Source organism: Apium graveolens, chromosome 10, assembly GCF_009905375.1.
Source record: "Apium graveolens cultivar Ventura chromosome 10, ASM990537v1, whole genome shotgun sequence".
Lineage (NCBI taxonomy): Eukaryota > Viridiplantae > Streptophyta > Magnoliopsida > Apiales > Apiaceae > Apium > Apium graveolens.
In genome coordinates this window covers 36528028-36552041 of record NC_133656.1, presented here as the reverse complement: position 1 = coordinate 36552041, position 24014 = coordinate 36528028, and the positions used below count along the sequence as shown (strand labels likewise).

The following is a 24014-nucleotide window of genomic DNA, read 5'->3' as shown; positions in this document are numbered from 1 at the left end:
AGATAAAGCCTAATTATTAAAAAAAAAGTTATGTGTAAACTAAAATACAGTATTATTAATATATTCTAATAGAAATACTTGTGAAATTCAGGAAAAAAGATAACAGTAACTTTGATGGACTATGACTCCGTTTGGGAGTGCTGTCAGAAAAAATGTTAGTGGAAAAAGTGTTGTCAGCAAAATTAGATGACCGTTTGATATTTTTTTTAATTTATATTTTGAGATATAATATATAAAAGTAATATTTTTGAGAAGTTTTGATGGTGAAACTGGTAGCTAATTTCTGCAAAAACTGAAAAGAGCTTTTTCCAAAAAGGATGGGGCATGCTTTTGCTAACAGCAGCTTTTACACCAAAAACGTTTTTCCAAACAGCGGCTTTTAAAAGATAAAAGGCCACAAATGACACTTTTTTTATTCAAATGACCCTCAATGTCACTTTTTAGATAATTGACTCTAAATGTCACTTCAAAACAGAGTTTCGGTTGAAGTTTTTGTTATTAATAAAAAACGCGATTTCGTGTTTTGTTTTCAATTTTTTTAACTCAATTCATGTTTACGAGGGCAAAACGCAATCTCAGATGAGTTTTTCATAACCCATTTTGGATTTGCGTTTTGTTTTTTTTTTTTTTGGGATGAGTGTTGAAATATTGTAAATGACAAGTCGGCCAAAAAGAAGAAGTGAAACAAAGAAGGAATGGTGGGATTGAAAATAAGAGGGGAAGTCTCAAAAGTAAATGGTAAAGAAATAAGTTACAGTGAGTTTGCAGAAAAGTACATGTACAACAATGAGCCTGTTGTATTAACAGGCCTTATGGATGATTGGAAAGCCTGTGAAGATTGGGTTTTTCCTGATGCCTCTCCTAATCTCACTCTCTTCTCTTCCTCTTTTGGTGTTTCCCGTGTCCAGGTATTCTTCTTGCTTGAGTGTTTGTTTAAAGGGTTATAAGAGAGCCACAAAATCCCAAGATTTATCTAATTGTTAGTTACAAGTTATTATTGTTATGATTCTTGATTTATAACTGATAAAACATGGCAAGGCGGCCTGGATTGCTGATGGGAATTGAGAATGCTTAATTTGGGGATGGGTTTGAATTGGGAAACAAAATCAAATACAAGTATACTCTTTTACTTTAGCATTTATTATGCATTACCCATTTTATAGAAAATGCATTACTCACCCCAACACAGTACATTTCTACATGGGAATGAGATTGCAATTTCGTTGTGGGAATAATGTTTAAGTTTTTTAATGTAAGGTAGATAAACCGGCAGTTAGGGTGGTGGATCAAGAAACAGGAAAATTTGGAAAAAATACCAAGATTCAGAGATACAACCCAAAATACCTACATGTCATGTTTAATACCCGTGGGTGTGGGTTTCTAGGCCAGACAATGACTAAACCTTTTTCTTTTTATGCTATAGATGCCCATTGTCCCACAATTTTCGTATATTGGTCGATATGTTTATTACACTTGTGGTATTTTTGTCATTTTTCCTCTACTTCAACTCAACAAGGCAATCTAAGTTTGGTTTGCAAAAAAGGTTTTGCGAGTTATTTGAGTGTGATGATTTGCTGTCACATAGTGTATTCATTTTTTGTTGATCGGGTATGTCATTAGGCTTGTTGAATGAATAAAATTGTAGGTGCAATGAAATTGAAAGTTGAGACTTGTTATGTGTGACGTGTAGGTTGCTGACTGTGCTACAAGAGAGTTCACTGATCAGAAGAGGATAGAAATGTCTGTTTCAGAGTTTATTCGTGATTGGCCTGAGCGTACTCAGAAAGAATGTGACAGTGAATCGAAACCCTTGCTATATTTGAAGGACTGGCACTTTGTGAAGGTTTAGTTTAAAAATGAAACTTCACTGACTCACTGTCCTTTGAACTTTGTTGCATTTACATTATTGTTTTGCCCGGACATAATGTACCTAATATTAGAAGAATAGATGCACATCTCGAAACAGTACCTCCACTTGTTTTTTAGGCAAGTATAAATGTTATATGTTACTGATCTTGAGTTCACGTAATGAGAATGTTCATATTGAATAAAAAATCTTTTTTACATATTGTTATATCTGTAGTACTTAAAATACATGTGCCAATTTTTCTTATCAGCCATAATCATAACATTTTGTGAATCTTTGCAAGTTGAAATAATAAAGATGTCAAAAAATTTAAAATAAAATTTTCTGTTTGCACTACTGGTTTAATTCTGTTTAGCATAGGCAAGATATGCAGTCTGACATCCAGTATTGGTTCATTTTCTCACAAACATGCATAACCTTTCGATTAAAATGCACATCATCTGAATTGAATTTGTTCAAATGTTGCTTGCAGTATCACTAATCACTATGCTTAATCTTTCACTTCGAATTCATTTCAGGAGTACCCAGATTATTCTGCTTACGAAACACCACTGTTTTTCTGTGATGACTGGCTTAATCTGTATCTTGATAAGTATCCTATGCATAATGATCCAAATACTCATCATCAAGGGACTAATGAGATAACTTGCTCTGACTATCGTTTTGTGTACATGGGGACTAAAGGTTTGAGTGTAGATGCGCTGAAATATTTCTTGCAAGACATAATTCAATATTACTAGATCTTGATATTTGGTAAAAAGGTTTATCTTAAGTACTGATCACTCTGGTATGCAGGTACATGGACTCCTCTTCATGCTGATGTTTTTAGATCTTATAGTTGGTCAGCTAATGTGTGTGGTCGGAAGCAGTGGTATTTCTTGGCTCCAAGTCAATCTCACCTTGTTTTTGACAGGTAGGTACCTTTGATGGAACAATATTGTGACTCAGATTAAATGCTTTGTCAAAGTGTAAATGCTTACTACTTATGTCAACAGTAATATATCTGGGACCAAATTGATGCGAACTGAATTTTGCATATATTGTGCATAGAACTAATATATGATATATTGTGCATGAAATGCTTTCCAGAAATCGAATATAGTGATTTAGTGATGTGCCAAATTTTCTTCTTCCCATATGCATAAAAATACAGAAGAAAGTGGCTATATCTAGACAGTGACAAACACAAATTGAAATGATTTTCTTACTCATTTGGGTACTTAGAGTCTTAGACCATCTCCAATCCAACTCTATGTACTTGGACCATCTCGAATCCAACTCTATAATTTTACCTTCTTAATATTTGAAATGTTGATACTGAAGTTTGTTGTGGGTCCGTCAATATCTCTAGTACCTAATGCTTAATCTTTCTAAGTGGTCCCATTAATCAGCACTCGAGTCTGCTCTTGTTTCACATGTATCTCTTATTGGTCTCCATTCAACAGATATCTTAGTTACAAAGGACACAATCACAAAATTAAGCAGCACTTTACACTATTCTATGTGATACATGATACTGCAAAAATAGTCGATATTGGTGACAGCCTTCTTTAGAAAAATAAAAACAGTTTGATGTACTTTCACTATTATAAAGGATCACACAAGCTAAACTTTTCTTTCGGATTATGTGGCTTGCTCATTCAGGAACATGAAAAACTCATTGTATAGTATTTTTGAGGACGTTGACGAGAAGAAGTTCCCTTGTTATAAGCAGGTATAATTCCAGATACATTCTCAAGTTCTAATCTTATAATTTCCTTCATATCTGTTCACTTTTAACTACACAACACATGAAATTTGCCTAGGCTACTTGGTTGGAGTGCACTCAAGAACAAAACGAGATTATTTTTGTTCCCAGTGGATGGTATCACCAGGTTCACAATCTGGTACGTATGAATGTTATAGTAATTTTGAATTTTTAGTATTTGATTAAGAGATACATATAATACTTTCTACCATTTTTTGTGGAAATGGCTAGGTAAAAATATAAGAATATTAGGTCCAGAGTCATGCCATAGCTCGTATCAGCCTCAATCTCAGCACTATGTTGCACTGGGGCTTCTTTTAATACTAATTTTCTTTTGTGCCTTGGGTCAATGGAACAAACAATGATTTTACTGAAAAAAGGATTGTGAGTAAGTTAATGATTTTAATATAAAATAGTGTACTAGTGTCTAACACTTTGTGCATATGGCTAGGTAATGATTTAACTTGTTTAAGTATAAAGGTTAAAAATCATACCATAATTTACCTCTGCCTCGAATCCCAGCACTGGTTTACATTGAGGTTGCGAATAATTCTGATATTGTTGTGCGCTATCTTATTGGAACAAAGAGTTTACTGATTAAAGGATTGCACACCTTGTGAATAGCATTATTATTCCTATATATTCGTGTTGTAGCTGAATTATATTCGGTATGACCAATATCATATATAAGCTCACTGTGGTTTCAGGTAGATACAATATCAATAAACCACAACTGGTTCAATGGCTATAATTTGCCATACGTGGTGAGTAAATTCATGAGTGAGAACAGAAAAAGTACAGGAGCTAATATCTTATGGAACTAAATTAACCTCCATGAATTTCCGTTGTTTATCAGTGGGATTTACTTTTAAGAGACTACAAGGAAGCTAAGGGGTACATTGAAGATATCAAGGACATATGTGAGAATTTTGAGGATCTCTGCCAGCGGAATCTTGCAGCTAATACAGGTTTGTGCATGTTTGTAAATTTTCTATTAAGGTTTTTTTTATTTGAGTTCCATTTTCGAACACTTGCTGAACTAATAATGTTTTTTTGCAGTGAGATCCTTTTAATGAATTCATGTGAATGAGGATAAATATATTCCTTCTATCTATTCGTCTTTATTTGTGTTTGTTTTATGTTTTCTTTGCAGGCATGAATTTCAGTGACTTTTTAATGTTTCTGGTTCGGATCTCATTTGCCAATATAGTCCAGCTTTACCATCTATCAAGTAGCAGCGAATCTACCAACTGGAAATCATCTCGCAGAGCTCAGAATATAATGTTGAACCTTGGATCAGTTCGAAACATTGCACTAAAGATGAAATCTGCTGGTGTAGAAGTAAATCATGACTCTGGGATTAATTTTAGGAGATTGTTGGGGGATTCTACATTCTTGGAACTGTGCCAGAGTTTGGGAAGTTCATATGGAAGGATACATGAACAATGCAATGTAAGCTTCAGTTGGAAGCATGGGGATGACGTGAAACTCTTGGAGTTTTTTGAGTCTTCTACCTCTCAAGTTTGCACTCCCGAGGATCTAGCAAGTATAATAGATGATGTTTGCACGAAATTTTCTCTCGCCTGTTCACCACTACGTTAAAGCTGATCCGAAACCCTTGTAGGTGAGGCTAGTTGCACTTGGATTATGGGTCGACAAACCTTCTAGGATATATGGATAAAAAAGAAAGGCCTTTAAACTGACAACGGATACAAATTAAGATTGAGGGCCCCGGTTAAGAAATTAGAAACTTTTGTTTTGAGTTTTTCAGATGAGGGTTTTTTTTTTCAGACGGACACCGCAAGATAGTTTTACATGATTGGATTCTCGGAAATTCCTTTCAGAGACGCTGTAAGAAGTTTAACATATTGAATGCTCGGGAAACTAAGGTTTTACAGATTGTCATACATCATACATGCACATTTCTACCATACCTTGCATTTGTGTCACTCTTTCATTGTTAGTTTTTTTGACTGGGGTCAAGTCTCGTTTACGAACTTATGAATAATCTTGTTTAGAAAGTCCTGTCTAGATACATTCTGTAGATACCATATAATATGTGAATTATTAGTGTAGTTTATTACTAAGCAGAACAGAATTCGATTGGACTACCTTGATAAACTTTCTCCAGAGAGAAGAATCTTGCAAGGTCGGCTTGACTTGGATTTTAGCTGATTCTTGTATTATTGTGAAACCAGAAATAATACTTCCAAGTGTCTTTATCTGAGTGGATATTATGCAACCACTCTTCCATTTATGTTTATTCTTGTCCAATTCTGTAATCTATTCTTATCCATAAACAGTTGTGGCCATTCTAACAATTTTTTTGTTTTGTTTTCCGAAAAGATCAATTATAGAACATTTAAATAGCTATAGATTCTCGGTTGATTTAGAATGGACGGAACGGAGACTCCACTCTCGACATCGCTGAGGTCTTAGAGGCGTATCCACTGGGTTACAAGATGATGATTTATGGTCGACGTCATTTAGGTCACACAGAAATGTATATAGTATAAGAACACGTATTTATATAAGAAAAAAATTGAACGACCCTATACTTTGGCATATATATTTTATGGACATCTTTGGTTCCTTCCGGGACCTCCATAATATATATAATTTCCCCACACATTATTTCTGCCTGCTCTGATATCGTAACAGTTGGGATGGTCTGCCAAGAGACGCAGATTTGATAGGGGAAGTAGACTGTTATCCCAGTCCACTATTTGCATGTTTCGAAAATACGATGCTTTTCCAAACCCTTCTTCTGCAAAATGACCACTTCCCATTTGTGTTGATGTGTGATATCCTGATCTTGAATTTACGATTTCTCCTCCAAACTGTATCATGTTTGCATGATCCCTTAAATGGCTGAATAGGTATGAAGGCCAGTATCCTATAAGCAGACCTGATCCGAATTCCAGCCACCAATGTCCATGTTTAGGATCCTTTACAACACACACACAAAAAAAAAACAAACATTTTAGTGAAGCTTCCAACGCTTTTTAGTTTCTTAAAACAGTATTTTAGATGTTAAAACGTAATGTGATGACTGCAGGTTCGGCTGATTATTACGGGCATGGGAGGATAGATTTTTCTGCATAAGTTATTGTCCTCTTGTGACTTGTCATGTACAACTATGTAATAATACAGACATACACAAGGATGGATAAATTGATGATGAAGGGGAAAGAAAATACTGATGTGTTGAATACTCCTTTTGGGTAAAACTTATAAAATAATTCTGGTCAAGATTTATTAAATTATGTACTATCAATTTTGAGACAGTGTGGGCTAAATCAATGTAATAAAAATAATGGTATATTAATTCAACAAAATAATGCTGAGCAACAAGGAAAACTTGCAAGTTAATTTTAAAACTTGAAAGACTTGCTTTACATATTCAATGTAACAGATTGTGTGTTGTTCTGTTCTGCTACTGTTATATATCTTATTTGACATGTTTGGAAAATGTAACATAGTTTCTGTTCATTATTGACTTATTTCTGAAACTAACCTTCCAGATCATTATGCCAATATCAAATTGTTTGTTGTTGTAAGAAGACCTCGGAGATATTGCTGCTCCTATGGCAATCTTATTGTTTGTTTGAACAAAGCCTGAGCACAGTAAGTTGTAGCATCCCGTGGTTTGATATGCGTCCGTCTACATAAACCATATATTTGTTAAAACTTGAAGAATCTCCGCGAATATGATGAATTGATGAACTTAAAAGCGATACTCACAGTCCAGTAAGTGAAGAATCTAGGGTAATTATCTCCATATAATTCTGGGCTAACCTGAGAAAAAACAGTATTGCTGATCAGTTGGTATATCGGATATTTTAAGAAGCATAAGTGTACAAGTCGGATATTTAGCATCATGTATTAGTATACCTGCCACCCAGCCTCAATGGTATTAAGATCATTCCCAAAGGAACCAGAAATGACCCATACTTGTGATAGACTGAATTCGTATTGATCAATTACTCGAGGCGCCCATACATTAATGCTGGCTTTAGCTCCATAATATTGATCCCCAGTGGCAAATGCTACTGCATGCTATAGTCAGAGGATCATAGTTCAGTTAGAAACACAATTTCATAACATGGCATGCAGCTTCTTGTTAAATTTGTGCCATGCTTAATTGTATTTCTGTGCAATTTTTGATTACTTGGCCCTTAATTTTACAATATTGACCTTCCCATAAGTTAAGAAAACACCATTTAGAAAAATTTGTCTATAAATTGGTAACTTCTGTATCACAATACAGTTTTCTGTATCAAAAAAAGTGTAGGCATATATAATTCATTAAGAAGGAAAGGTTGAAGGTTCTGTTCCATGAGAAGCTTTAGAAAGTCCACTTGGCAAAATTAGCTGTTCAATTGCACAGTCTACATAAAAATGGTTATAGGATTTTGAAACTGAGTAAAGAATCAACCTCATGATCATTGCTTGTGGTGTCTCTTCGTCGAATTTTCCTTCCAAATCTCCTGACTGAACTTGCTCTTAAAACATCTTGCTCTGTAGTTTTTCTGATTGGAATAGTTCCTTGAGGACATGATTCACTTGTATTCATCCAGGCCTGAATAACCTCTGTCGAAAAATCTATTGATTCATTATGTTTTGGCCTCTCAGGTGGTTCCTGCATAAAAAAAACTTTCAGACTTAAGAGCTGGCTCTGATTTGGTCTGCATTAGAATGGATTTCTAACACTTGAAAGTTTTGTTTAGAGAAGAAAACTATCATCAACTTTTACCACCGACATTCATGATTAATATTTGGGCGACCAATAGTGGTAAACAAAGCTTGGCATTGAATGAATAGAAGCAGAATAAGCAAGTATAGTAGTACCAATGGCTTCTGCCCTTTGAGTAGGGGGTGATCAAAAGCTGGTTGAAGGTGAGATAGAACACACTCTATAACATCTCCATCAGGACTCTGCTAAAAAAAAAAAAAAAACCAAAAATCACACACCTCATTTCAAAAACAAACATAATCTCATTTGAAAGTTTTAACCATGAAAAGTTTGAAATGCCTGAATTGTCTTGACTGCTGGTTTGCTAATCTTCCTTAAATAAGCCCTTGCTCTCTGGAGCTTCCTTGTCGCGTCTCGAGGCCTGAAAGTCTGGTTGACAGGATTATGATCACCGGATTCCAAGGAGACGACAGGAGTGAGGAGAAAAACCAAGAGGAGGAAAGAAACAAATGAGAAAATGATAGGGGATGAAAAAATCATGTTTGTGTAGTAATGTACTTGGAATGGTTGTTGTTTCTTGTGTTAACAGAGATTGTGTTTGGATGCATTAGAGTTGTCTTGTTCTGTTATCAACTTAACAACAACAACAACTACTAGAAGAAGGTTTTATTCCAAACTTTTGTCCAGAGAAACAATGCAAACCATCTCCTCAACAAACCCAATAAGCAAACACAAGAATCCAAATCACTCTCAAAACTATATTCAATATACTATGATTTATCTATATTTCCAAGTGACCCATTTGTCCCTACACAAGTAGGCAGGTGCTTAGTCATAAAAAAAAGGGTATATTTTAAATTTTTATATAAAAAATAAAAATAAAAAATTGTTTTGGGTCCTCAGGCACAGAAATACAGAATGGGAGAAGCTTTGGGCACAGGCATGTTTAAAATGACTTTCATTACATGTAATAAGTTGCCATACTGGAGACATATATAATGGCATTGTCACATGCTTGCCACATAAGGTTTAAATGTTTGTTTCAATCTAAATGTGTTAGTTATTGTTTTTCTTTCATCATCAGTGGAACTCAACTAGTTGAAGTAAACCATTCTTGACACAATGAATTAGATTTAGTGGGAGAAAATTATAGTATAAATTAATAATTTAAGTGGAAATTGAGTTAATAACGTGAAACGTGCAACGTTAAGGGTCGAAATCTTTTGGATCATTGTTTTGCCGAGATAATTTTTGGCGAGGATATGAAATTGTCACTTAGGCATAGAATAAACGGGGTTTATAGGCTTTGTTAGGTAGTGGTGAAATGTTCATCTCTAGACTTGGGAATGATTCTTAATAAAGTAGAATAAGTTTGTTTAAACTGATTTAGAGTTTACATTTTCTTTCAAACTTGAAAGTCATTGACACCAAAAAGCAAAGCAGTGGTGTACGATACGAGGGAGGGCCCTAACGCATGGAAACCACTATTTTGTCATTTATTCATTCTGTGTTTTTTGTATCAAAAAAATAAATATTTGTAAGCTGGGAATTTTACTTATTCTCTTATTCATGGTGCTGCTTGTGCAGTCTCTTTAGTTTCTATATACATCATCTTATTTGATAACAAGAAAAATTATTATATTTCCGGTTCCCAATGGAATAGGCATGTTTCCGGGTAATGTAAGTAATAACAATAATTATGTTGTAATGCAAGTTTATTGTTTCCTGTGAATGTTAATAATAACTGTAAGTATGCTGTAACATAAGTTTGTTGTGCATCAATTTCCTGTATATCAAACACTTGAGTTAAAAAGATCAAATGAAGCACCTAATCTCAATTATATTCAACTATTTACTATGACAACAAATCTTCGTGGAACCACCTCACTGTATAATCCCAGAAGCTGTCAAGACCTACAATTATTTGCTACTTTCCTCAATTAGCAGTCATTTTCCTATAATCAATCCAAGATTAAAATTCATTAATATGCACTTGTAAACATATACATCTAGTACATTAATCAAATTAATCTCAGTTAATATTAAATATCCGGAATCTTCAATTAGTTTCTGTAATGCATAAACAATCTGTGTGTGAAAATTTAAATTTACCTACAGGGCTACATGCTTCAGCTCTATGTCCATGATATGTTTCCTGAGCAGAGCTTTACAGCAAATTATGGCCACCAAGACCAAATTTTTATCAAGTAATTGCCGCCTTTTTATGTTTGTGTTCATATATACTATCTCCGTCCCTTCATTTCTTTACGGGTTTTTTCACATGACACGCATTTTAAGGCAACTATAAAATATATTTCCGTAATTTATTTTTAAAATTTTCTTTTTTTTTTATAAAAGTTTGAACATTATATTTTTATTTAGAAGAAAAAAAACATGTAACTACATTTAACAAGATCATTAAAGTGCGTGACGAACCCCGTTCCCCAATATAAATAATTGAAGGGGATGGAGGGAGTAGTTAATTTACGGGGTTCGAAAATTTATTATGAAACACTAATTATATCAAAATTCTTTTTCAAAAAATTTAATGAGGAAGACTCGTGAACCGACTAAGATCTTAATTTAACATGATTTCGGAATCTTTTTTTCTAGGCTTGTCATTGCAAAATTATACAAAGGTAACGAAAGGGAAAGAAGTACTTAATTTGTAGCATTTTTTTGTCATGAAGTTTTGAAATCGAACATCACATCTTAAAGACTTAAGGGGAAAGTCTTTTACCAATTGGCCTGGCCTGGCCTGGCCTGGCCTAGACATTTCCTTCTCAACTTGTCATCCATCATTTTCCTGTTTACCTCTAGTGGTTATATATTTCTTGTTTGTGTCACATTACATCATAATATATGTTATTTTGGCCACACATAATTATTCATGTTAAGCACAAAACCAAAGCTTGTCAATATCATCCCTCCATCTATATGTTATATGTATTGCATCATTTCATTTAGTTTGTAAAACCATTTTGACAACCTATAACTAGCTAGAGACCTCTTACTCTCGCGGTATCTTCTTCTGAGACGAATAATCTCTTATTTTCTGAGACGGAAGGTTAATGATTATTTGATCCTCAGTGTGCTGAATTATATACAATATAAAATTAAATGTTAACATCATATCAGAAGCTTGTGAAGTTTTTCCTCTTGTAGAATAGATTGAGCTTGGATGAAGTGAATTTTGAAGCTTTAAATAGATTTATTTCAATAGTGAATGTGAGCCCCATAATCCCCACAAACACACATCAATAAATATAACTATAAATGTACAAGCGATTAGATTTGCATGTGGTTAGGCACTAATCTTTTGTAAGAGGCTAAGAGCACAAAGGCATGGGTCCTTACAAAGGAAGTTTGATTTTCAAGACTTCTGGGACAATGGTGCTTCCCACTTTAAAAAGTTAGAAGTCTATCAGTTCAATTTGTTAATGTATTCATCACTTCTTTTCATGATCAACCCACTTATATTCTCATTATCATCTATGCTGTAAACAATGTGGATTTTTTCGCCCATAAAGTTGTGTCATTCTCATTTACACTACTTAAACCTTAGGCATGGTAGCAGCATTTTTATAAGCATTCTATAAAACCTCAGTGGGAGCATGTCCTTTCTGTAAAGTTGGTCCCCAGAGAATAGATTCCCATGCCATAACCAATTTAAACAAAAATCATAACACACATGATATATAGGGTACATATAATGTCCACAATAGATGATGGGTAGAAAGAATACGTCTGTCGCGGACCAAACCCTACACGTTTATCCAATTTTTCAAAACTTGACATCAGATTGTTAACTTTGATCTTAAACTTTATATAATCATGCATGGATTATTTATGCCGGTAGTAATCTTGTACAGTTGTATAGATAGTAGCAGTAGATTTTACTTTTGTCTGGCAAAATTGGAGTGCAGGAGGCTTTTTTTACCTACACTCATCCTAACCTATATAAAGTTTGTTGTGAGAAGGAATATTTGTATAAAGGAATGTTTTTGGGGTTGATGCAGTATATAATAATAGTATTTTTCAAAAATATTCTTGTAGATGTAGATGACAATGTGTGGAAACGTGATTCTTATTGTTCGCAGCTCACATTTTTCTGAATAACAATTAAAAAGTCTTTTTTTTTTATAAAAAGAATTTGACAGTTTAGTGACTGTAGTTGAGTTTTAAGAATTCCTAGTTAATGCTTTGGCCAAGGAGACTCGGGTTCGAGTCCTGGTAGTCACATATACACAGAAACAACATAGAGTAAGTATACTAGTATTTGTCAAAAAACATAAAGCAAAATCCCACCTACAGCCACAGGCCACTTGCATTACAGGCTACAGGCATGAGTGCATTTCCTATTGCTTGTAGTACCAAAAACCCTTGTACCATTGAATTCTATGCATTATTTTTTTAATATGTTTTTCAATATTCTTTTAAAGGATAATTTCATAATATTTTATTAAAATATTTTTTTTCTGAATAAAAGTTTTATGTTTAATTTTTTATTAAAAAAAATATTATAAAACCAACTTTATAGAAGTCTCGACATGTATGTAAATAGTGAATATATATATATATATATATCAATGGGAGGGAGGGAATATATATGTTAGTGTCTACTTTAAGAACGAAGATGCCATGGCTCAATCTTTATCTTTTGGAATGAGATACTCTTCCTTTACAAAAGGGCATGAGTACAGTATGTAAAAAACACTCCAATTAAGTAAAATCTTGAAGTGAAAGGAACTAATTATCTAATGAATGTCAGCTATTTGAGAACTTTCCAAGTATAATTTTGTTTGTTTGATATAGGAAAACCCAGGGATAGTAGAAAAATATCTTTGTTAATTGCTGTTTAAGACATTCTTGTCTTGGACAAACTGTTTTTAGTTTTTGGTCCACTGGAACACTTGTACAAACCATGTCATCTGTTAAAAGATTGATTCTAAAGCAAGCAAAGTCGGTTATTCCATTTTACTTTTCAAGGTTCATATGCTACCACCCTTTTAGTTCTGAGTTTTGACCACTAAGTCACTCACTTTACAGTTTACATGTCTTAGCTAACAAATGATGTACGTAGTCCCTCGTACCAAGCTTGTGTATCTTTTTTTTTCCACACCCAGGGTTCAAAGGAGGCAACAACTCAAGACTTTACTTTAATGTGAACCAGGAGACCGCAGAACCAGAATTTTTAAAAATTTCGGACATATTTATTGAGACTTGAACTATTTTAAACCAATGGGAACTAAAATAAATTATTTATACCGGCATACAAAAATGGACTGGAACTCCTAATATATAAAAGTAGTGTATACAAACTTGTAAAACATAATGCATGTAATAGTTCTGAAATCCAACAACCTGAAGATGGACCAACAAATGGAAGGTGGTATGATTCCACTTATCAACAAACACATAACAGAGGACCCCTAAACAGTCAAAATCTACATGATGACCTAAACATCTAGTGAATATCTTATCTCATCAGATTTTTACACTCTATTTGCCACTTGTACCATTTGGACTAAGTTGCCAAGTAATTATTATTTCTTGACAATTTATTAGCCAAAACAATTATACAACTTTCACATAATTTTTCGTTTTTTTATTCTTTTTGTCTTAATTAATTCTTGAAAATAATATTTTGTTTCATGATATAGTTTTTGCTGCAAATCCAAATATATTGCACATCAGCTCCTTGTAACCAGATTTAACTCTTTCTTAACTATATATAGCATCATACTAAATTTAAAAGTAGACTATAATATCATGCAAACGATAATAAAGGGTAATTAAAATTAAAATAAGTAGAGATAGTTAAAAGTACAGATTCAATTTTGTCGGCAAGGATGTGAAGAACATAATGAATGATATGACCAAAGTAGTACTAGTATTTGATTAAAAGCATTCAGGAATTTCAAAAGCTAGAACTAAAGAGGTCATGTCTTTGATGGCGGCATTGATTAGACCATCCATCTTCTAAATTGACTTCATAAATTCTTCTTACACCGAAAGTTTGTCCTTGTTTTTGACAACTCGGTGAGGGGAGCGGCTGCTTCCGACGCCGTTCCTGAATCTTCCTTCTGAGAATGGGGTGTAGCTGCTGTGGGGAGCCTACAAAACAACACCGGAGGGGGTTTTGTCCCCGCGGCGCCTCCGGTGTGAGAATTAGAGTCTGGTTGGGGAAGATGAAGATATAGAGGACAAGGGTGGCAATGTGTGTATAAGCTGTGTATATGAGAGTGTGTGTAATGAAAATGTGTCTAACCCCCAAAACCCTTCATCTTTGGGGGTATATATAGCCCAAAGGTAGGGTTTAGGGGTTGGTACCTCTAGATCAGGGTTGTTGGTTCTGGATTGCATACATGTGTCCAGGCGAGGACCACCTTCAGGGTGTCATAATGGTACTCTGATACGCGCCGTGTTTGTCTGATATGTTAGTTGTTGATAGTTGTCATCGTCACGTGCCACGTACCCTTCCTTGGCGGGTTGTGGAGTATGCATGTGCTTGCTGGGACCCCCCCTCGGGGTGATCCTGGTTCAGGGCTGGATCCAGGTAGGCAGTTGATCCAGGTCATGGGCTGGACCTGTTAGGCAGATGATCCAGGTTATGGGCTGGACCCTGGTTAGGAGATGATCCAAGTCATGGGTTGGATCATGGTTGGGAGATGACCTAGGTCCTGGGTTGGACCTGGGTCTGGGTCTCTCCACTTGATTGCACTGGGGATGGGGGTCTTGGTCCATTAGCTGAGCCTGCTTCACCTTAGATCTGGGTTGGGCCCTAGCCAGGTTGGGACCCCCTGGGTCTTCCCCAGCCGGGTGATCCTGGTCCTGAGTTGGATCCTGGCTGTGAGATGATCCAAGTCCTGGGTTGGATCCTGGCTGGGAGATGATTCAGGTCCTGGGTGGGATCCTGGCTGGGAGATGATTCAGGTCCTGGGTGGGATCCAGGTTGGGAGATGATCCAGGTCCTGGGTTGGATCCTAGCTGAGAGATGATCCAGGTCTTGGGTTGCATCCTGGTTGGGAGATGATATAGGTCCTGAGTTGGATCCTGGCTGGGAGATGATCCGTGTCCTGGATTGGATCCTGGTGGGAGATGATCCAGGTCCTGGGTTGGATCCTGATTGGGAGATGATTCAGGTCCTGAGTGGGATCCTGGCTGGGAGATGATCCAGGTCCTGGGTGGGATCCTGGATGGGAGATGATCCAGGTCCTGGGTGGGATCCTGGCTGGGAGATGATCCAGGTCCTGGGTGGGATCCTGGATGGGAGATGATCCAGGTCCTGGGTGGGATCCTGGCTGGGAGATGATGCAGGTCCTGGGTTGGATCTGTTGTATTTTAATCGCAACAGAGGCATGGTAAAACACTTTTACACATACAAAATCCAAATAAAAGCATATAAATCGTGGTAAAAATGTAGGGATCGATTACTAACCTTTAATATGCGATCCAAAAGCAACGTTCGGAGATCCTTAGCAGCTGCTCCTCAAACGTGAAGCACTCCACCGGTATCCACCAAGAAAACGACGTTAAGGAGGAGGAAGAGGTGGAGAGAATTTGGTTTTCTATAACTTTTGAGTTTTTTTTTGGGTTCGAATAAAAATAGGGTCTATAATAGTATATTTATAGACAAAATTTTCAGCTGAAATTTTGCCATAAATATTATTATTATCCCATTTATTATTCTCATTAATAATTAAAACACCTTTTAATTATTAATCCTTTTTCTAAATACTTTAGAAATAATTCTCTCTCTTGATTTAATTTCTAAAAATTAAATTCTTAATTAATAATATTAAGAACTTTTCTTAATTAATTTATAATCAATTAAATCTCATTTAATCAATTATTAAATTTACCAATTAATTATTCATTTCACAAATAAATAATTATTAGCCATTATTAATTAATTCCTCCACCATTAAATCATTCTCTTTTTATGGTGTGACCCTGTAGGTTCAATATTAAGCCGGTAGTAGAAATAAATAATAATAAAACTATTTTATCATTATTTATATAAATTCTCTAATTTATTAAATATGATTAATTAATTAATCACATTTATTCTACATCGTGAGGGATACTTGTCAGCATATCGCGACTATCCGGATAATATGAATTCACTGCTTAGAATACCAAGAACCTATTCAGTGAATAGTTACCGTACAATAAACTCCTTCTTCCCTACAATGTCCCGATTAAATACAAGGCATGGATCTCGTGTCAAGCCTATCTAATTCAATCACTTGCTTACCATTTACTATGCCTAGATCTATGCAAATTAGAAACTCCTTTCTAATTTCATTCACTCTGGCCAGAGAAACCTGAACTAGCATAAGTGGATCAGCCTTGAACATTCGCTTCCTTCACTGGAAGGGGCAGATCCTATATTGATCATACACTATCTTCGTGTACAAATTCCTATACCCAGTAGAGCCCTAATAATTGTCCCTGGAGACTAAGAACTAAACCAAAGCATAGTTCAGTGTACACAAGATGACTATGATGACCTCAAGTCTAAGGATACTTGTACAACTATCACTATGTGAACAACTGCTGACACGTGAGTGAACTCCATCAGTTGTTCAGCTGTGCGAGTCATGTTCAGTGAACTTATTCTATAATAAGCACCTACATACTAGCTATAGTGTCACCATACAAACGTCTATGAGAACAGACATCCTTCATAATGAAGCAAGCATAGTATGTACCGATCTTTGCGGATTATTAATTACCAGTTAGTAATCCTACGACCAGGAACTATTTAAGTTTAGAGTTATCATCTTTTAGGTCTCACTATTATGATCTCATCATAATCCATAAAAAGCTTTACTCTAAACTATGGTATATCTTATTTAAACACTTAAATAGACAGAGCCCGTAATAAAAACAAAACAAGTCTTTTATTAATATCAATGAAATCAAAACAGATTACATAAAAAGTTATTCCTAAATCCTAATACATGATTGGACTTAGGACATATTCCTTTCAGGATCCAGGCCGGGAGATGATCCAGGTCCTGGGTTGCATCCTGGCTGGGAGATGATACAGGTCCTGGGTTGGATCCTGGCTGGGAGATGATCCGGGTCCTGGATTGGATCCTGGGTGGGAGATGATCCCGGTCCTCGGTTGAATCCTGAGTGGGAGATGATTCAGGTCCTGGGTGGGATCCTGGCTGGGAGATGATCCAGGTCCTGGGTTGGATCTTGGCAGGGAGATGATCCAGGTCCTGGGTGGGATCCTGGCCGGGAGATGATCCAGGTCCTGGTTTTGCCCTGAGCCTGGGTCTCTCCACTTGACTGCTCTGGGTGAGGGGGGGGGTCTTGGTCCACCAGCTGAGCCTGTCTCACCCTAAATCTGGGTTGGGCAAAACTATGTAGTTGAAAACACAAAACTATGTAGTTGCGTTTCCTAATTAGAACCCACACATAGTGTTCTAAATATCCCCGATTTTTAAAAAAATCCCCGATTAATCCTTAAAAACTATTTGGGTTAAATATCAAAGTAGTCACTAAACTGAAGGGCATATATCAAAAAACACACTCAAGTTATCGACATCTCATTAACACCACTCTAGTTGAGAGTAATGATAATGCCGTTAATCAAATCGTTGACTTGACGGAAAAGGGTCTAACGATTAAGAACAATTACAACTTGGCAAGACACCTATAATGACGTGAAATACTGAGCTGGTCCAGCTAGGCTCACCTAATTATATTAACAGTTGAATTAATATATATACGTACACATATACACAAACAAATGCACGGAGCTCCTCCAATTTTCTCAAAAGAAGATGAAAGTCTGAGACTAGTTTTATGTAGCTCATCCTTACTTTTTAATTTCATCGATAATTTCAAAATTAGATATTATTGTTAGTATAAATAGTCAAATTAAAAAATTTGTTTCAGAAATAATTATAGTAAAATTTTGTTTCTTAATTAAGTTTCCAACAATTTTGGATTTTTTAATAAATTTGAAGGGAATGTTTGAGTTCTAAATAAAAAAAGTCAAAATCTTATTCTTCAAATAAAATTACTATTATTTTTGTAAATTTTAAAAAACACCTAAAGTCATATTCTCAGTTCATTTACTTTTTACTTTCATTTTTTAAATTTCACCGGTCTATAAATTATATTACAAATTCAAAAGTTTTTAAGTCGAAAAATAATCTTTTTCAGAAAATTAAAAAAAAGGTGTGAATGTTAATTTAAAATCTTGATTGATTCAAAATAAAATTTCAACTTTTCTATAATTTTTAAATAAAGGTTCTCATTTGATGTAAAATTTGAACCTTTTAAAATATAGAAAAAGACTTTTTATTTAAGATCATGTTTATTTTTAGAAAAAAATTGGTGACTAATTATAAATGTAAGTTAATAATTTTTTATAAAATTTAACATATTTTAAAAAAAGGTTTTACAAAACTAAAATGTAAGATTTTAATTTTTAAATAAATAAACTTGATTTTGATTTTAAAAGTTTGAAATTTTTTGTTAAACATGGGCTGACCTTTCCGCCTGTCCTACACAATTTCCACCTGTTACTTCCGTTAGAGTCAACATATTTCTGTCAAGTAAAAAAGGTTGACTAACGGGACTATCATTACTGTCAACTAGAATGGTGCAATTGAGATGCCGATAAGTAGAGTGGGTTTTTTGATATGTGCCCTTCAGTTTAATGACCACTTTGACATTTAACCCAAAACTATTTGGCCTATCTATTTTTTGAAATTCGATTAATATTTATAAATTATTTTTGAATTATATATTTTATTATAAATAAGGTAAATATATAAAATATGATTAAAATATTTAAATATATCCGATTTTTGTTCCGATTAATCCCTCCGATTAATCCCCGATTTACCGATTAATCCCTAATCGGTACCTAAATCGATTAGTACCGATTACCGATTTTTACAAGCATGCCCACACATTACCCGTAAGGCCCAATAGTGGATAGTCCAATTTCAACGTGATTTATGAATTTCGATTGCAAGTACCAATCTTAATATTCTGGATATCTAAATTACGGGTTTGCATAAAATCTCGAAAAAATGTCAAATCAAATCAAAAAGTGAAAAAAATGAAAAATTTAAACAAAAAAATCATTAAAAAAATGTAAAAAAGTGATCTAATACAACATTTCGACTTTAGTTTTAGTATTGACCCTAAACCAAACCTAAAATATAATATTTTTATAATTTACAATTTTACAGATAAGATATTATAATATTTAACATATATAGTCATGTACTAACCGAGTATAATACTTATAGGACATCTCTTTATTTACAAATTATATCATTATTATATAATATGCATAAGGGGGATCTTATCCAAATATTTAATAGTTATGGTTAGGGCTGTCAAACGGATATTTAGGATACATATATTGCTATATCCGGATCTGAATCCGAGTATTTGAAACTATATCCGAACTTGTATCCGAATTCGAAAATATACGGAATTACAAATCCGTATCCGAATCCGGACAGATATTATCCGTATCCGTTTATTTATTAAAAAATGATTTTTTTAATATAAAATTTTCAATTATAACAAAAGCAAACAAATTAGTGTGATAAATTCTTCAAATTAGCAAAATGCGAACAACAGGCTTAACAACTTTTTTTCACTGATTGCTTTTGAAATACCAAGTTAATAATAATTGTTTACACCAAGAACATGAAGCAACTGGAACTCTAGAAGCAACAATTATACTAGGCAGACCCAGTCACCCAGGCAATTAAACATGCAATGAAATATACAAAAATAAATTCCACAATGATTCATGTTCACATGGTTGTTTGGCTAGCTGAATCTGACCGTTGCCATTCTACGGAGGACATAGACCTTTTAATTTCAGCAGAAATACCATATAAAGATGTGGACCCTTTGGGATACGAAGCTGCAACTACTTTAATGATTCATGGACCGTGTGGTGATGCTAACCCAAAATGTGCATGCATGAAAGGGGATGGAAGTAATAAAAAATGTAGCAAGTTCGTTCCTAAAACTTTCTCAAGTAAAACCACTAATGATTCAAAAAGGATATCCGGTTTACAAGCGCCGGGATGATGGAAGAACAATTACATGCAGGGATGTGAATATTGATAACATGTAACAAGCATATGTCACACAAATCTTAATGTCATTTAAATATCAGTTTTTGGTATTTTCTTTTAACTATCATCATGTCATGTCATAGGTATGTTGTGTCGTACAATCGCAGCCTATTAGTCAAGTATCAAGCACACATCAACGTCGAATGGTGCCATCAAGGTGAACTTATAAAATATATGTTCAAGTATCTCTTAGAAGGTCCGGATCGTGTAACTATTATGATCGAAAAAGATGAACAGCCGGGTACAAACATTTCAGATGTATCTAACAAAGACGATGTCAAGAATCTTTCATGTCATTCAACTGCAAATAACAACGATGAGATCAAAAAATATTTGGCATGTCGATATTTGTCCTCATGTGAAGAGTGTTGGCGTATCTTCGAGTTTTCAATTCATTATCGGAAGCCTGTCGTTCAAAAATTAAAATTTCATCTCGAGAGAGAAGAAGTTATTTGCTACAGTGAGAAAGAGTCACTACCATCTGTTTTAAGATGAAACCATGTGGATAGCACTATGTTTGTGCAGTGTTTTCAAGCAAACACTTAGGTGTCAGATGGGAGAAAACTCACATACGTTAAATTTCCAGAAAAAAAAATTGTTGGGATGATGCTGGAAAAATGTGGATTCCTCGAAAAAGAGATATACCGGTCATCGGTCGCTTAATTTATGTACAACTTGCGGCTGGTGAATTGTTCTATATGAGGTTGTTACTGAATATTGTTTGTGGAGCTACCTCTTTTAAAGATTTGAGGACATTCAAAGGAATAGTTTACAACACCTACAAGGAAGCATGCATTCAACATAATATCCTTGGAGACGATGATGAGTGGCACACAGCAATAAAAGAAGCATCTTAGCACCAAACTGGCAGACAACTGAGACATTTGTTTGTCACAATTCTACTATTCTGCAACGTGGCTGATTTGCATTCATTGTGGGGAAAAACGGGACACTGATGTCTGATGATATTGAGTATAATCAAAGACGAATTTCTGGTGACAAAAACTTTACCATTAGTTCAGACCATCTACAAGCTCTGACGCTCTATAACATCGACCTGGAACTCCATAAAGTTGAAAAGTCTTTACTTAACTATCCGACAGTCTCTCTCTTGACAGATTCAGTCCAACATCAGAGTCAAAATTCGTTACTTTTTGAAGAATACATGTATGACAGGCATTAGCTTCAAAGTGAAAGCTATATATTAGTTTCAATTGTAAACTCCAAACAAATGACAATTTTCAAAGAGCTAACCAATAACATCTTGAAAAAAGGGAGGATTATGTTTCGTTTACGGTCATGGAGGTACGGGAAAAATATTTTTGTGGAAGACAATTATTAGTACCTACGCTCCAAGGAAAAAATTGTATTAGCGGTCGCATCATCAGATATCGCATCCTTCCTAATATAAGGTGGAAGAACCGCTCATTCTACATTTAAGATTCCAATAAATATTTTTGAAAATAGTACATGTTGGATAAAACAAAAATCTTACTTGGTGGAGTTAAGTTGTCAAACGGATTTAGTTGTGTGGGAAAAAGCGCCAATGAACCACAAACATGTATTTGAGGTCGTATATCGTTCATTTAGTGACATTATGTGATTGAAAGACCCTGATAATCTTGACAAACCGATTGGTGGAAAGACGGTTCTACTTGGTGGTGATTTCCGACAGATCTTACCCGTTTTACCCAAAAAAGGATGAGAGGATATAGTAATGACATCCATTAGCAAATATTATCTATAAAAACAATGTACAATTTTTAAACTGGATTAGAATATCAGAATAGAAACAAATGTACCCCCGGTAATAGTTGAAGGCACCTCTATTCCGTACAACTAATGGGTAATCAATATTGGAGATGGTAATGCAGAATCAATATCCATGGACGAATCATCATGCGACCCAAGTTGAATTGAAATACCAAAAGAGTTTATTGCTACATTCAGGCAGATGGTAAGGAAACAATCATTGATGCAATATACTTGGATTTGGAAGCAAGATATATGGAGGCAGAATAGTTTAGAAATCGTGATATTTTAACACCAATTAACAAAGATGTCGACTCCATAAATACAGAAGTACTAAAATGGTCATCAGGTACATACATTTTCTGACATGATTTAACAAGGTGATTAATCAGTAAAAATTTTTAATTTTTTTTATGTTCAATTTCTTTAATTATTTTAGATTTAACAGGTAAATATAAGATCTACATAATTTTTGATTCTATATGCAGGAGTTCCGTAAATTATGAATCTCAGGAAAGTATGTATCCTATGAAATTTTTGAACTCTCTCATGTTTTCGGACATTCCAAAACACGAGTTACAACTCAAGGTCGGTTGTCCAATTGTACTACTCCGGAATATATGCCCTTCAAAAGGTCTTTGCAACAATACGAGGTTAATTATTACACAATTATGTCAAAATGTAATAGAAGGTGTTATAATTACGGGCAATCATACTGGTGAAAAGACTTTCATCCCTAGAATATGTATGAGGGCTACAGTTTCTACCCTCCCATTCGTATTCAAAAGGATTCAATCTCCTGTGACCTTATGTTATGCCATGACAATTAACAAAAGTCAAGGTCAAACTTTGAAATCAGTTAGCTTATATCTTTCGCGCCCTGTTTTCAGTCATGGACAGTTATATGTGGCTATATCAAGAGTTACCTCACCAGCTGAGTATAGTTTGTGAGAGAAATAGCCATCCAATCTAGGGAAGAACTAAAAAATGTAGTTTTTCGTGAAATATTTACAGATTTGTAACAAGAATATATGTTAACATATTTCATTTTGTTTCATTTCTTAAGAACCATCTCTTCCTAACTTATGTTCTTGAATATTAACTTATATGATTTATCAAATATATATTTCAATTTTAAATCTAATCACATTATAATATCCGTTTATTTAAGCTCAAATTATATTAAAGAGATAGTGTAATACTTAAATTTTTTTAAAAAAATATATTGGAAAGAGCTCAAGTAGAAAACTCTTTTTATGTTTTGATTTATTGACTTCAACATTGAAGTTTTTATCCATCATAATTCTAAATGTCCTTTTAAGTTTCATTATCATTTCCTTATTAAATCATAACATGTTAATTTAACTAGACATAATAGTTGAAACTTTCTCATTATATAATACATAAATGGATGAAACATCATGCAGTCAAATTTGATTAAAATATCAAAGAGTTCGTACAAATATATTAGTTTCTAATTAAAATTTACCAAGAAAATTCAAACTAATATTTAAGAGTTATTTTTTATATTTTTAATCACATCACAAATTTTAAAAATCAAGTGCAAATTCAATGCCTAAAATTTAGAAAAAAAATTCCTTCTTTAATAAATTTCTTAGATGGTACAAATAGAATCTAAGAAATTAAAATATTGATTTAAGTTTTAAATTTAAATTATTTTATAGCATTCAGTATTCTTGAGTACCGGTTTAAAACTTCATTCAAGATCTTTTTTCCTTACAAAAAAATACAATTTAAAAATTACTGACGACATCATGTGTGCGTATATATATTAATTAGAGTAATTGACAATTT

General features: G+C 34.2%; 2 protein-coding genes across 3 annotated transcripts; one reads left to right on the top strand and one right to left on the bottom strand.

The window, feature by feature from the left end:
- Positions 1 to 667: 667 nt before the first annotated feature.
- Positions 668 to 5545, top strand: LOC141689587 (arginine-specific demethylase JMJ20). Of its 2 annotated transcripts, XM_074493932.1 has the most exons (9): positions 669 to 908; positions 1691 to 1843; positions 2386 to 2551; positions 2663 to 2780; positions 3512 to 3581; positions 3673 to 3753; positions 4322 to 4378; positions 4471 to 4582; positions 4768 to 5545. In XM_074493932.1, exons 1-9 carry the CDS (start codon positions 696 to 698, stop codon positions 5214 to 5216), a joined length of 1419 nt encoding a protein of 472 aa, XP_074350033.1. In that variant the 5' UTR covers positions 669 to 695; the 3' UTR covers positions 5217 to 5545. The 2 variants fall into 2 exon arrangements, with proteins under 2 accessions (XP_074350034.1, XP_074350033.1); XM_074493933.1 differs by lacking the exon at positions 4322 to 4378 and having other exon boundaries at positions 668 to 908.
- A 522-nt stretch (positions 5546 to 6067) lies between these two features.
- LOC141689589 (protein neprosin-like) lies at positions 6068 to 9250 on the bottom strand. Its single transcript, XM_074493934.1, has 7 exons — positions 8650 to 9250; positions 8466 to 8552; positions 8053 to 8256; positions 7509 to 7673; positions 7359 to 7412; positions 7132 to 7278; positions 6068 to 6562 (listed from the first exon to the last, which is right to left on the bottom strand). Exons 1-7 carry the CDS (start codon positions 8848 to 8850, stop codon positions 6188 to 6190), a joined length of 1233 nt encoding a protein of 410 aa, XP_074350035.1. The 5' UTR covers positions 8851 to 9250; the 3' UTR covers positions 6068 to 6187.
- Between the last annotated feature and the right edge of the window lie 14764 nt (positions 9251 to 24014).

Excerpts from the sequence above, each read along its gene's own strand:
- LOC141689589 (XM_074493934.1), bottom strand. The coding sequence starts at position 8,850 with ATGATTTTTTCATCCCCTATCATTTTCTCATTTGTTTCTTTCCTCCTC. Across the intron at positions 8,257-8,465 it reads TCAAAGGGCAGAAGCCATTG|GAACCACCTGAGAGGCCAAA; the intron begins GTACTACTATAC and ends TTTTTTATGCAG. Across the intron at positions 7,413-7,508 it reads CCATTGAGGCTGGGTGGCAG|GTTAGCCCAGAATTATATGG; the intron begins GTATACTAATAC and ends GTTTTTTCTCAG.
- LOC141689587 (XM_074493932.1), top strand. The coding sequence starts at position 696 with ATGGTGGGATTGAAAATAAGAGGGGAAGTCTCAAAAGTAAATGGTAAA. Across the intron at positions 1,844-2,385 it reads AGGACTGGCACTTTGTGAAG|GAGTACCCAGATTATTCTGC; the intron begins GTTTAGTTTAAA and ends AATTCATTTCAG. Across the intron at positions 4,583-4,767 it reads GAATCTTGCAGCTAATACAG|GCATGAATTTCAGTGACTTT; the intron begins GTTTGTGCATGT and ends TTTTCTTTGCAG.